The 14,630-nt window shown below is 41.7% G+C and overlaps 1 protein-coding gene across 1 annotated transcript; it reads left to right on the top strand.

Annotated features, from left to right (window-relative positions):
* The first annotated feature begins 7,088 nt into the window (after window positions 1–7,088).
* LOC118374999 (mid1-interacting protein 1-B-like) lies at window positions 7,089–8,865 on the top strand. Its single transcript, XM_035761494.2, has one exon. It carries the CDS (start codon window positions 7,519–7,521, stop codon window positions 7,993–7,995), a length of 477 nt encoding a protein of 158 aa, XP_035617387.1. The 5' UTR covers window positions 7,089–7,518; the 3' UTR covers window positions 7,996–8,865.
* Window positions 8,866–14,630: the final 5,765 nt, after the last annotated feature.

Genomic DNA, 14,630 nt, shown 5'->3' with positions numbered 1-14,630 from the left:
CAGTTCTATTTTTGTTTCATCAGACCAGAGGACATTTCTCTAAAAAGTATGATCTTTGTCCCCATGTGCAGTTGCAAACCGTAGTCTGGCTTTTTTTATGATGGGTTTGGAGCAGTGGCTTCTTCCTTGCTGAGCGGCCTTTCAGGTTATGTCGATATAGGACTAATGTTACTGTGGATATAGGTACTTTTGTATCTGTTTCCTCCAGCATCTTCACAGGGTCCTTTGCTGTTGTTCTGGAGTTGATTTGCACTTTTCGCTCCAAAGTACATTCATCTCTAAGAGACAGAATGACAGAATCTCCTTCCTGAGCGGTATGATGGCTACGTGGTCCCATGATGTTTATACTTGCATACTATTGTTTGTACAGATGAACGTGGTACCTTCAGGCGTTTGGAAATGGCTCCCAAGGATGAACCAGACTTGTGGAGGTCTACAATCTTTTTTCTGAGGTCTTGGCTGATTTCTTTAGATTCTCCCATGATATCAAGCAACGAGGCAATGGGTTTGAAGATAGGCCTTGCAATACAGCCACAGGTACACCTCCAATTGACTCAAATGATGTCAATTAGCCTGTCAGAAGCTTCTAAAGCCATGACATAATTTTCATGAATTTTCCAAGCTGTTTAAAGGCACAGTCAACTTAGTGTATCAACCAGGCACAGTCAACCTCTGACCCACTGGAATTGAGATACAGTGAATTATAAGTGAAATAATCTGACTTTAAACAATTCTTGGAAAAATGACTTGTGTCATGCACAAAATAGATGTCCTAACCGACTTGCCAAAACTATAGTTTGTTAACAAGAAATTTGTGGAATGGTTTAAAAACTAGTTTTAATAACTCCAACCTAAGTGTATGTAAATTTCCGACTTCAACTGTACATAGTCAATGATAGGCTTCGAGGGGACTCCTACGATAGGTACACCTATAGCTCATCTCTTGGAAGTAGTACTGTAGACTACTTTTTCACTAACCTCAAGCCAGAGTCTCTCAGAGCATTCACAGTCAGCCCACTGACATCCCTATCAGATCACAGCAAAATCACAGTCTACTTGAACAGAGCAATACTCAATCATGAGGCATCAAAGCCAAGGGAACTGAAAAATATTAAGAAATTTTATATATAGAAGGAGAGTAGTGTGGAAACCTACCAAAAAACAATTAGGCAAAAACATATACATGAGCAAATACAAATCTTAGAGTCAACTATTAAAGACTACCAGAACTCACCGGATTCTCCAAATACATTGAATGAACTACAGGACAAAATACAAACCCTCCAACCCAAAAAGGCCTGTGGTGTTAATGGCATCCTAAATGATAAAATATACAGACCAAGAATTCCATTTGGTTATACTTAAACTCTTTAACATCATCCAGCTCTGGCATCTTCCCCAATATTTGGAACCAAGGACTGATCCCCCCACAATCCACAAAATTCGAGAGACAAATTCGATCCCAATAACTACCGTGGGATATGCATCAACAGCAACCTTGGGGAAATCCTCTGCATTATCATTAACAGCAGACTCGTACATTTCATAATTGAAACAATGTACTGAGCAAATGTCAAAATGGCTTTTTACCAAATTACCATATGACATACCAAGTATTCACCCTGCACACCCTAATTGACAAACAAACAAAACAAAACAAAGGCAATGTCTTCTCGTGCTTTTTTGATTTCAAAATTTGGCATGAGGGTCTGCTATACTAATTGATGGAAAGTTGTGTTGGGGGGAAAACATAAGACATTATAAAATCCATGTACACAAACAACAAGTGTGCGTTTAAATTTGGCAAAATACACAAACATTTCTTTCCACAGGGCCGTGGGGTGAGACAGGGATACAGCTTAAGCCCCAACCTCTTCAACATATATATCAATGAATTGACAAGGCCACTAGAACAGTATGCAGCACCTGGCCTCACCCTACTAGAATCTGAAGTCAAATGTCTACTATTTGCTGATGATCTGGTGCTTCTGTCCCCCAACCAAGGTGGTTCTACAGCAGCACCTAGATATTCTGCATAGATTCTGTCAGACCTGGGCCCTGACAGTATATCTCAGTAAGACAAAAAATAATGATGTTTCAAAAAAGGTCCAGATGCCAGGACCACAAATAACATTCAATCTAGACACCGTTGCCTTAGAGCAGGGTTTCCCAAACTCTATCCTGGACTCGAGCCCTGGGCCCAGGGTGCACGTTTTGGGTTTGCACTACACAGCTGATTCAAGTAACCAGTTAATTATCAAGCTTAGATTTTTTTGAACAAGCTTGTGTACAACAAGGGCAAAAATAAAACATGCTCCCAGGGTGGGCCCCAGGACCGACTTTGGGAACCCTGTCCTAGAGCACACAATAAAACTATACATACCTCGGTCTAAACATCAGCACCACAGGTAAATTCCACAAAGCTGTGAACGAGCTGAGAGACAAGGCAAGAAGGGCCTTCTATGCCATCAAAAGGACATGCCAATTAGGATCTGGCTAAAAATACCTGAATCAGTTATACAACCCATTGCCCTTTATGGTTGTGAGGTCTGGGGTCTGCTCACCAACCAAAAATTAACAAAATGGTCCAAACACCAAATTGAGACTCTGAATGCAGAATTCTGCAAAAATATCCTTTGTGTACAACGTAAAACACTAAATAATGCAGAGCAGAATTAGGCCAATACCCGCTAATTATCAAAATCCAGAAAAGGGCCGTTAAATTCTACATCCACCTAAAAGGAAGCAATTCTGGGGGTCTGTTCACAAACACAAACAGACCCTACAGAGCCCCAGGACAACAATACAATTAGACCCAACCAAATCATGAGATAACAAAAAGTTAATTTCTTGACACATTGGAAATAACTAACAAAAGAACAGAGCAAACTAGAATGCTATTTGACCTTAAACAGAGAGTACACATTGGTAGAATACCTGACCACTGTTACTAACCCAAAATTAAGGAAAGCTTTGACTATGTACAGACTCAGTGAGCATAGCCTTGCTATTGAGAAAGGCCGCCATAGGCAGACCTGGCTCTCAAGAGAAGACAGGCTATGTGCACACTGCACACTGCTCTTTTAGAATTGGGTTCAATAGGAAAGAATGTTTGTTTTCCCCAACTTGTGGGCGTGGTCCATTGAATCCCTTCTTTTTATTTTATTTTTTATTTTTATCCCTTTTTCTCCCCAATTTCGTGGTATCCAATTGTTTTTAGTAGCTACTATCTTGTCTCATCGCTACAACTCCCGTACGGGCTCGAGAGAGACGAAGGTTGAAAGTCATGCGTCCTCCGATACACAACACAACCAAGCTGCACTGCTTCTTAACACAGCGCGCATCCAACCCAGAAGCCAGCTGCACCAATGTGTCGGAGGAAACACCGACTTGGTTAGCGCGCACTGCACCCGGCCCGCCACAGGAGTCGCTGGTGCGTGATGAGACAAGGACATCCCTACCGGCCAAGCCCTCCATAACCCGGACGACGATAAGGCCAATTGTGCGTCGCCCCACAGACCTCCCGGTCGCGGCCGGTTACGACAGATCCTGGGCGCAAACCCAGAGTCTCTGATGTGCTGGTGGTTAACTGTAAGTGTTAACTTGCCCTTAACCCTTAACCACTGCCCCACCCGGGAGGCCCGATTGAATCCCTTCTTACACAACTCGTAGTATGACCACAAACACTTAATTGAAGAATCTTTACTGTTCACCAATCACCGGCAAACATTTAATTGAAGAATCCCTACTGTTGACCAATCACGAACGAAGGGGAGTAGTCTTCAGAACAGACATAAAAAACCTTGCCGAAGACCAAAAAGAACAAAAACGTCACAAAATGTTGCCATAATATACGCACAGACTGTTACGAACTGTTTCAGATGATGCCTTTAAGAGGAGCAGAGGCAAAATTGAGAAGTATAATTATCGGAATGGAAGAAAGGGAGGTAGGGTGAGACCGAGAGAGATCGACTGACTAAGCAGGTTTTGTCATGTACTGTATGTTGACATTCCTCCCATTCTTGCTGAACAGTTCAGTGTTTAGAACACTGATTCAATCTGTATAGTTTCTCTCCAGACATTCCAGAACACTCTCTCTACACCCATTACAGTGCCTTGCGAAATTATTCGGCCCCCTTGAACTTTGCAACTTTTGAACTCAGCCCCCTTAAGTTAATACTTTGTAGCGCCACCTTTTGCTGCGATTACAGCTGTAAGTCGCTTGGGGTATGTCTCTATCAGTTTTGCACATCGAGAGACTGAAATTATTTCCCATTCCTCCTTGCAAAACAGCTTGAGCTCAATGAGGTTGGATGGAGAGCATTTGTGAACAGCAGTTTTCAGTTCTTTCCACAGATTCTCGATTGGATTCAGGTCTGGACTTTGACTTGGCCATTCTAACACCTGGATATGTTTATTTTTTAACCATTCCATTGTAGATTTTGCTTTATGTTTTGGATCATTCTCTTGTTGGAAGACAAATCTCCGTCCCAGTCTCAGGTCTTTGCAGACTCCATCAGGTTTTCTTCCAGAATGGTCCTGTATTTGGCTCCATCCATCTTCCCATCAATTTTAACCATCTTCCCTGTCCCTGCTGAAGAAAAGCAGGCCCAAACCATGATGCTGCCACCACCATGTTTGACAGTGGGGATGGTGTGTTCAGGGTGATGAGCTGTGTTGCTTTTACGCCAAACATAACGTTTTGCATTGTTGCCAAAAAGTTCAATTTTGGTTTCATCTGACCAGAGCACCTTCTTCCACATGTTTGGTGTGTCTCCCAGGTGGCTTGTAGCAAACTTTAAACGACACTTTTTATGGATATCTTTAAGAAATGGCTTTCTTCTTGCCACTCTTCCATAAAGGCCAGATTTGTGCAATATACGACTGATTGTTGTCCTATGGGCAGAGTCTCCCACCTCAGCTGTAGATCTCTGCAGTTCATCCAGAGTGATCATGGGCCTCTTGGCTGCATCTCTGATCAGTCTTCTCCTTGTATGAGCTGAAAGTTTAGAGGGACGGCCAGGTCTTGGTAGATTTGCAGTGGTCTGATACTCCTTCCATTTCAATATTATCGCTTGCACAGTGCTCCTTGGGATGTTTAAAGCTTGGGAAATCTTTTTGTATCCAAATCCAGCTTTAAACTTCTTCAAAACAGTATCTCGGACCTGCCTGGTGTGTTCCTTGTTCTTCATGATGCTCTCTGCGCTTTTAACGGACCTCTGAGACTATCACAGTGCAGGTGCATTTATACGGAGACTTGATTACACACAGGTGGATTGTATTTATCATCATTAGTCATTTAGGTCAACATTGGATCATTCAGAGATCCTCACTGAACTTCTGGAGAGAGTTTGCTGCACTGAAAGCAAAGGGGCTGAATAATTTTGCACGCCCAATTTTTCAGTTTTTGATTCGTTAAAAAAGTTTGAAATATCCAATAAATGTCGTTCCACTTCATGATTGTGTCCCACTTGTTGTTGATTCTTCACAAAAATACAGTTTTATATCTTTATGTTTGAAGCCTGAAATGTGGCAAAAGGTCGCAAAGTTCAAGGGGGCCGAATACTTTCGCAAGGCACTGTATCTCCTACCTGCATCTTTATGTGTGTGTGTGTGCGCATGTGCATTTGTGTAATTGTGAGTGTATGTGTGTGACACATGAGTGCAAACTCATATTTATATTTCTACTTTTATCAGGCCCAATCATTACTGCTAAATGGTACTACCTGGAATGAATCATTGCTTGATGTGACTGCTTGGGCAGTACTGACAGATTGTTCTTTTTGATTGATTTCTTCTTCTAATTCATCTAAGAGTGAAGTGCAAAGTCCTCATACATATAGCTATTTCAAGGATTGCCATAGGCCAAATAAATCTATTTGGTGAGTGCTGTCCTACATCATGTAGATGGACCAGGCTGTAGTCACAATGATTCAGCACCCTGGTTGCAAGAGATAATCATTTTGTGGTGACTGAAAGCATGTTGTTTGCTATTTCTGTCATGTGTTGATTGTGCTGGTGGTTAACTGTAAGTGTTAACTTGTGATTAGATTTCAGACTGGCTGGGCTGAATAATTTCTGCCCACTTGTTGTGGTGTTTTGCTTTACCATGTCAGTGAGTTCTCTCTATGTGGGGCAACCGGTCTCTGTTGATTTCCCCTGGTGATGGTCAACTATTGACCTTCAGGGGGGTGGGGGTAGTTTCAGCTGTTCTCGTCAGTCTTTCATGGTAAGGGCAATAGGGGTATTAGTTTGTCTCTAACTGTAATAATTACTGTCAAAGGCAAAGCAGCTGATAGATACTGTATATGAATGGGATGATAACATTGCCCTGAATATAATAGAATAGTATAACTTTCTTTTTTCTATGGCACTGCATCTCAGTAGGCTCATTTGTAAATAAGAATTTGTTCTTAACCGACTTGCCTGGTTAAATAAAGGTTACATTTAAAATATAGTTCAGCCTAGTTTGGAAAAATCGCTGATCCAGGAGATGGATGAATAACTTTCCTCTGACAACCTATTAGTGTTGGCCTATGTCCTAACAATACAGACCTTGCGGACTCGTCTCCAACAAGAAAAAGGTGGAATGTATAGGGTTAATCCTCTGCTTTCCCCATTGACAGGGATCCAGTGCTTCGCTTCCCTCCTTCACCCACCGATTGGTCAATAGAGTGCTAGTCCCGGCGCCGAGACAGACAGCCGAACATATGATTGGTTTCAATTGGAGGCACGGTTGTGGGCTGATAGCTGTCTCATGAATATTCATAACCTGGCGTTCTGCGAGGTCAGACCTCGCCCTGAATGGTTTATCCGGTGAGGTTGCTGGGTTTGATGTAGCGTCAGTCATGTTTGCATTGGAATACATGAGAGCAAAATATAGGCCAATGTGAATGAAGTTTGAATTCGATTGCAATGTAAACTATAATTACTTTTTAGTGTGCTTGGTGTGTGAGTGTTTTGAGAAAGCTCACTTATAAACCATTGTGCTGTGTTTGAGTGGCTGATGCGCAACACAGGCAGACAATTGCGCGAACATAGAGCCTCCTATCATTTGGTTTGCGGAAGATGAATTCATTGCTTTCTTACTGGACACTGGGCAAGGGCCGGGTAGTAGGCATATCGCTACTGGGAGGCCAATCCCCTTCATGCAAACTATGCCAACATGTTTTTTTCTCTGTGCACTAGCTCATTGGAGTCCGGTTACTGTCGAGGTAGAATAATCCTGACAAACAGGTTCTGGGCACGCCCTTGGACACGAATCCACCTGCTCTATAAAGATCCGACCGGGGACCAGTAAGAGTCAGAACAGAAACGAAAAGAAGAAGGAATAGGCAAAAGAAGAAACGAGAACAACTGCCAAACTCTCTTCATAGCTCTGTTTAATAATTTAATACAAAAGGACAAGCCGCTTTCCAAAGCCGATTAGGAAGTAGAAGAAACGAACTATCCAGCTCTGGTTGACAGTTATACGTTTAATTTATAAAATAAGATCAAGAATCAACAACAGTCGCTAAAATGATGCAGATCTCAGAATCCCACCTGCAGAAGAACTCCCTGTTCAACTCAATGAACCGCTTCATCGGTGCCGTCAACAACATGGACCAGACGGTAATGGTGCCCAGCCTGCTGCGGGACGTCCCCATTGAAGAGGAGAGGGAGATGGCCGCCCTGAAAAGCTCAGGAAACAGCGACATCGAGGACGGGGACATGTACAGCTACTACCAGCTGCTCAAGTCTATCCGTTGCGACATCGAGTGGGGAGTGATGCGTGCTGAGGAAGCCAAGAAGCGAAAGGAGAGTCGGGATTCCATCTCACGGATGGATTCAGCGGAGGAAGATTCTGAGGTGTCGTCCGAGGAAGACGAGGATAACCTGCAGAAGCAGTTCCAGTTCCACATGACGGGGCTCCACGGGGTGCTGTCCAAGCTGACGCAACAGGCCAACACCCTGACCAACCGCTACAAGCAGGAGATCGGCATTGGATGCTACTAAAATGCAGCGCAACGATGATCCCGGATGATCGATTCTCATTCCCTGGTGATCGATTGTGTATTATTTAGCGGGAATGAGGTGACCTGAACTGAATAGTCTATAACTGATGAAATTCCTTTGAATGGATGGAGATAGAAAGAAAATAGAGAGACAGAAATAAAAATGTCTGCTCTCTATATGTGGTATTATTTTACCTTTGTGGTATATTGTGTCGATCCATAGTAATGTTGTGGTTGACCTGCTATGTGGTATATCCGGGTTCCACAACACCTGTTTGCACTCTGATTTTTTACCACCGTGTCTATGTTTTATGCACGGTGTTCAATGGCGCCCCATGCCTTCAGCTCAAGTGACACAGATAATACATGTGTATACATTTATTTAATATTGATGTATTTAACTTGTTACCTCGCACTGTATGTTTGAGAGCTTTATATTTCAAGGTTGAAGAAGTGCATGACCTCAGAGACATTTGGCTATATTTTTTAACTTCCCAGTAAGGGGAAATGCTCATAGGATTTAGCATGTCTAATATTGCCAGTGTGTCAAATAGTCTGTACAGGTCTTGTATATTTTTCCTTATTGTTATGTTTCTTTATTATGTGCTTAGCTAAATGGAGGAGGCGTGAGAGATTCGTGCCTATGATCCCATTGCTGCCCTATATGACCAATGAACTGAAATCAACCGATGGTTCTTCTGCATAGAGAATAATGAAGGATTCCAAGAGGTCATGTTAATATGTTGCTGTTGCCATGGTATTTATGGAGAGGTGAAACTCCACAAGCCATTGTTTTTGTATGTACTATATTATGTTTTTGTATTGAAGATTCTGTATTTGTACTGAGAATTAAACTTTTTTATAAAGGAAATGAATTTGTTATGCAAGTTCTTTGCCTATAGCAACACTTCACCTAGAATGTTGTGGAACTGGATTAGAATTGCAACAGCTATCTTCCTCCAACTGACCCCAATACATTTCAACCCGTGTTTGACATTTCCCTAACATTTCCCTAACAATTCCCTAACATTTCCCTAACATTCAATGTTCGTCCAGGGATCACTCCATCTCATCTCACCTATTCACCCTAAACAAACACTTAAAGGCATACAAAGACAGAGTGTACCTGTAACAACAATACACTTGTCAAACATAATTCAACTTGAAGCACGCAGAAACACATAGGTTACACTAAAGATACAAAACAAACATATTTTTGGTAACATGCATTAAAATTGCTCATATTGAAGTACAAGTCATCAAGTAAGAAGGAATCATGAAAGTGTGAATCTGTTCTCAGCCACAGTAGCTGCATACGCTGCATCCATCCAGCTCAGATTCAAGGAATTTGCAGGGCATTGAAATAGACCCCTCTAATTCTGTATGCAAGATTAGGAAACATTCACTGACTATTATGACCATGCAAATACAGCTCCCAAGAGTACATTTTTCTATTTCTTTTGACATTTGAGTCATTTAGCAGACACTCTTATCTAGAGCGACGTACAGTTAGTGCATTCATCTTCAGATAGCTTGGTGAGACAACTACATATCACAGCTGTAGGAAGTACATTTTTCCAGAGTGAAGAACTTAGTCAGTGCGTGTAGGAAAAGAAAAGTACTTTTTTTATATGGGGGGATAAGACTGAGATGTTTTATTTAAGATACTCTTTGAAGAGATAGGATTTCAGTCAGACATTTTTGGAAGAAGGGCAAGGACTCAGCTGTCTTAGCTTCAGGGGGAAGCTTGTTCCGCCATTAGGGTGCCAGGACAGAGAAGAGCTTTGTCTGGGCTGAGCGGGAGCTGACCCCCGTAGGTTTGGGACGGCCAAGAGACCTGTGGTGGCAGGATGGAGTGCTCAGGTTGGTGTGTACGGTTTGAGCATAGCCTGAAGGTAGTTGCTCTTTGCTTTTGAGATAGTGAGATGTTTAGTACACACATCAAATCAAATTTTATTTGTTACATGCTTTGTAAACAACAAGTGTAGACTAACAGTGAAATGCTTACTTACGGGCCCTTCCCAACAATGCAGAGACAGAAAATAGAGAAATAATAGAAAATTAATAAGATGTAATAATAAATACACAATGAATAATTGTCACGCCCTGACCTTAGATATCTCAGTTTTTCTATATATTTTGGTTAGGTCAGGGTGTAACTAGGGTGGGTACTCTAGTTTTTTGTATGTCTAGGGATTTTTCGTATGTCTAGGGTTTTTTAGTAGGTCTAGGGGTTTTGTATGTCTAGGGTTTTTGTATGTCTAGGGGTTTTTGTATATATATGTTGGCCTGATATGGTTCCCAATCAGAGACAGCTGTTTATCGTTGTCTCTGATTGGGGATCATATTTAGGTAGCCCTTTTCCCCACTTTCTGGTGTGGGCTCTTGACGATGTGTAGTTGCCTGTCAGCACTATATTGTTTAGCTTCACGTTTTGGTTGTTATTTTGTTAGGTGTTCATTCTTTTAATAAAGAGAATGTACACATACCACGCTGCGCCTTGGTCTCCTTCATACGACGAACGTGACAATAATGATAACTTGGCTATATACACAAGGTACCAGTACAGAGTCTATGTTCAGTGGGACAAGGTAATGGAAGTAGAAAAATAAGCACTAAGACACGAGGGGGTGTGGTATAAGGCACGAGGGGGCTGTTCTTGTGTACAATGCAAATCGGAGTGCCTGTATACAGCCTTTAGCCGTGGTATATTAGCTGTATACCACATACACCTGAGATGCCTTATTGCTATTATAAACTGGTTACCAACGTAATGAGAGAAGTAAAAATAAACGTTTTGTCATAAACGTGATTATATACGGTATGATATACCACAGATGGCAGCCAATCAGCATTCAGGGCTCAAACCACCCAGTTTACAAGTACATTTATAAACCGTGGGATATCAGACCGTATACCACAGGTATGACAAACATTTATTTTTATTGCTCTAATTACGTTGGTAATGTTGGAGGCTGGGGAATGTTACTAGACAATAATCCAGTTTCTTATTACTGAAAGCACCTTTACTTTATCACGGATGCACTTGGACTTTGAAAATTTGACAGTTGTAAGTTATTTATCAATGGAAGTATTATGAACTATAACTAAGGTTGTCATGGGTGAGAAAGCTGGGGGTGTGGTGGTGGTGAAAGACATATAGAGGTACATTTATTGGCTGAGTGCATCATGCAGAGAGCTATGTGTGCAGTAAACTGTATATGACTTTGGGTTCATGGCATGGCTTTGTATGTATCCAAAACTCATGTTATTTTCCTTCGACATACATGTCCACTTATCTGAAATGATAGTGTTTCAACGTGGATATAATTTGTTTGGATATGCTATTCAATTTTCCATAAGAAGATCTGTCACAACCTGCAGCTGGTAAATGTCCTGGATTAACTGAGAACAGTAACAACAGGGAAACACTTCAGGCTCACAAAAACACAAGACTTTCTTATACGTTTTTCTAATATAAAACCAGTATAAAAGAAACGGTCCAGTGTTTGTCTCTACAGTGCATTCGGAAAGTATTCAGACCCCTTGACCCTTTCCACCTTTTGTGATGTTACAGCCTTATTCTAAAATGGATTCAATAGTTTTTCCCCCTATTCAATCTACACACAATACCCCATAATGACAAAGCAAAAAGTGGTTTTCAGATTTTGGGGTAAAAAACAACTGAAATATCACATTTACATTTGTATTCAGACCCTTTACTCAGGACTTTGTTGAAGCACCTTTGGCAGCGATTAGAGCCTTAAATCTTCTTGGGTATAAAGCTACAAGCTTGGCACAAATGTATTTGGGGAGTTTCTCCCATTCCTTTCTGCAGATTCTCTCAAGCTCTGTCAGGTTGGAGGAGAAGCGTCGCTGCACAGCTATTTTCAGGTCTCTCCAGAGATGTTTGATCGGGTTCAAGTCCGGGCTCTTTCCCTCAATCCTTAATCCTGACTAGTCTCCCAATCCCTGCCGCTGAAAAACATCTCCACAGCATGATGCTCACACCACCATGCTTCACCGCAGGAATGGTGCCAGGTTTCCTCCAGACATGACGCTTGGGATACAGACCAAAGAGTTAAATATTGGTTTCATCAGACCAGAGAATAATGTTTCTCATGATCTAAGAGTCTTTAGGTGCTGGCTGTCATGTGCCTATTACTGAGGAGTGGCTTCCATCTGGACACTCTACAGAAAAGGCCTGATTGGTGGAGTGCTGCAGAGATGGTTGTCCTTTTGGAAGTTTCTCCAATCTCCACAGAGGTACTCTAGAGTTCTGTCAGAGTGACCATCGGGTTCTTGGTCACCTCCCTGACCAAGGCCCTTCTCCCCCGATTGCTCAATTTGGCCGGACAGCCAGCTCTAGGAAGAGTCTTGGTGGTTCCAAACTTCTTCCATTTAAGAATGATGGAGGCCACTGTGTTCTTGGGGACCTTCAATGCTGCAGACATGTTTTGGTACACTTCCCCAGATCTGTGCCTCGACACAATCCTATCTCTGAGCTCTACAGACAATTCCTTCGACCTCATGGCTTAGGTTTTTGCTTTGACGTGCACTGTCAACTGTGGGACCTTATATAGACAGGTTTGTGCATTTCTAAATAATGTCCAAACAATTGAATTCACCAAAAATGTCTACAAACCTGTTTTCGCTTACACATTATGCGGTATTGTGTGTAGATTGATGAGGAATAAATGTAATTTAATCCATTTTAGAATAAGGCTGTAACGTAACAAAATGTGGAAAAAGTCAAGGGGTCTGAATACTTTCCGAGCATACTGATCAATTTGATCATTACGTTTATTGTCCCACACCTAACATGCTTTTACTGCAAATACACTTCACGTTATAACGCAGCATTACAGTCATGGGATATTCAATATTATGTGCTACAAATTTGTTAGGGAGCAGACGTCACTGAGTGAGAGGCGAGGAGGAATGTAGGTGTGTGTGCGTGGTGTCTGTGTAGTGTGTTTGTTTCTTCTGTGTTGTCCCATTGTAACCTCATCTCTAGGAAACTGAGACAGAGGCATGTCAGTGTTGCCTCATCGTTCCTAGGGTGTGACAGTCTCTGAAGCTCTGAAGCCATCATTGGTGATGGGTACAGCTGGGGCTTAGTGGCAACAATGAGCCTCTCTACACACATTTCCCACATTTCCCACATTTCACACACACACACACACACACACACACACACACACACACACACACACACACACACACACACACACACACACACACACACACACACACACACACACACACACACACACACACACACACACACACAGAGACATACACACACACAAACACATACAAAGGGACACCTATTACTGACAAACACAGACCTTATTACACAAAAAAACGAAACTAAATCAATCATAAACTGACAATATTACCTTGTACTTACATACATACAGTACATACTCATATACAAAAACACAGAGGACTGCTGCATATCGAATGACTGAATCTACATTACAGGTTTCAGAAAATGTCTTTGGCATGAGGTCAGCACCAACTCTGTTTCCGAGTCCCACCCCTACAGCAGATTCCATTGTGGTGAAGCACAATAGCACTGAACAGAACAGAACCAGTTTAAGTCTAGATACCGAGAGCAACACCTCTTACCCATTGGCAAATACCTGAAGACATCCTGTGCCTTTACAGCAGTCACACCCCCACAGTATTCGTCCTCCTACTATCTATCTAATTAGTGTTGCAACATGTGGCTTTTGCTTTCCTCTGGATTCCTCATCATTTGGTCACTTCTCTGTCACCTATCCCTTTTCAGGCCAAAGGTATAGCTAAATGGGTCTGTTTGTGTTTGATAATAAAATGTATGTATTTCGTTTTGAAAACATCTTCAGTGATAATGATAACAACTTGTTATTATTGGCTCGCAGCTATCTCACCTCTTCTGTCAAATGTAGCAGTTGCTACAGCACTGGCAGGTCCTAAAAATGGCCTACACTTTGAAGGGTGTTTTGCATTTCAAGGGACAAGGAAGGAATTCATTTGAAGGAAATCATTTCAAGGTTAATTACATGGTAATATCCAGTTAGGTGAATGTGAGGTTAGCCTGAAGTAGAATAGCATGGTACATTTAAGTAAAGTATCCGGTTTTACTGTATTTTAAAATGAGAAAGTGTGGAGGAAGTTTGCATTCAAAAACCAGATAAGTTGGTTCAAGATTTACAACCTCAATATTTACAACATTGCCATATGCCTGGCTGGCCACCAGCCTTTACCTCTTGCACATGCACAAAGATAGACATACATCTTACTGACAAGTATAATTGAATGTGAAAGGGTTAGCTAAAGTCTGCATAAGAAGAGAGAATCTCATCTTGAGGGTCATTACCAATAAAGTACAGTGTATAAACCCTGGATTTCTGATGCTATGTATTGGTCATTGAGAGGCTTTGAAGCTACCTGTTAGTCATATTGGCACTCCTCAGTAGGAGTCGTCATCCATAGGAATGAATGGAATTCTACAGTATTTCAATTAAATGTTTCAAAGATAAAATTAACTGTATTTAAGTTCTTAGCATTCATTGCCATGGTTGCCATTAAGTTTGCTTGTGACACAACAGTGGTAGGCCTAATCACCGACAACGATGAGACAGCCTA

The sequence above is a fragment of the Oncorhynchus keta genome, chromosome 7, assembly GCF_023373465.1.
Source record: "Oncorhynchus keta strain PuntledgeMale-10-30-2019 chromosome 7, Oket_V2, whole genome shotgun sequence".
In the NCBI taxonomy this organism is placed as follows: Eukaryota; Metazoa; Chordata; class Actinopteri; order Salmoniformes; family Salmonidae; genus Oncorhynchus; species Oncorhynchus keta.
This window is presented reverse-complemented; position numbering and strand designations above follow the sequence as displayed.

Coding starts and splice junctions, on each gene's coding strand:
- LOC118374999 (XM_035761494.2), top strand. CDS start 7,519: ATGATGCAGATCTCAGAATCCCACCTGCAGAAGAACTCCCTGTTCAAC.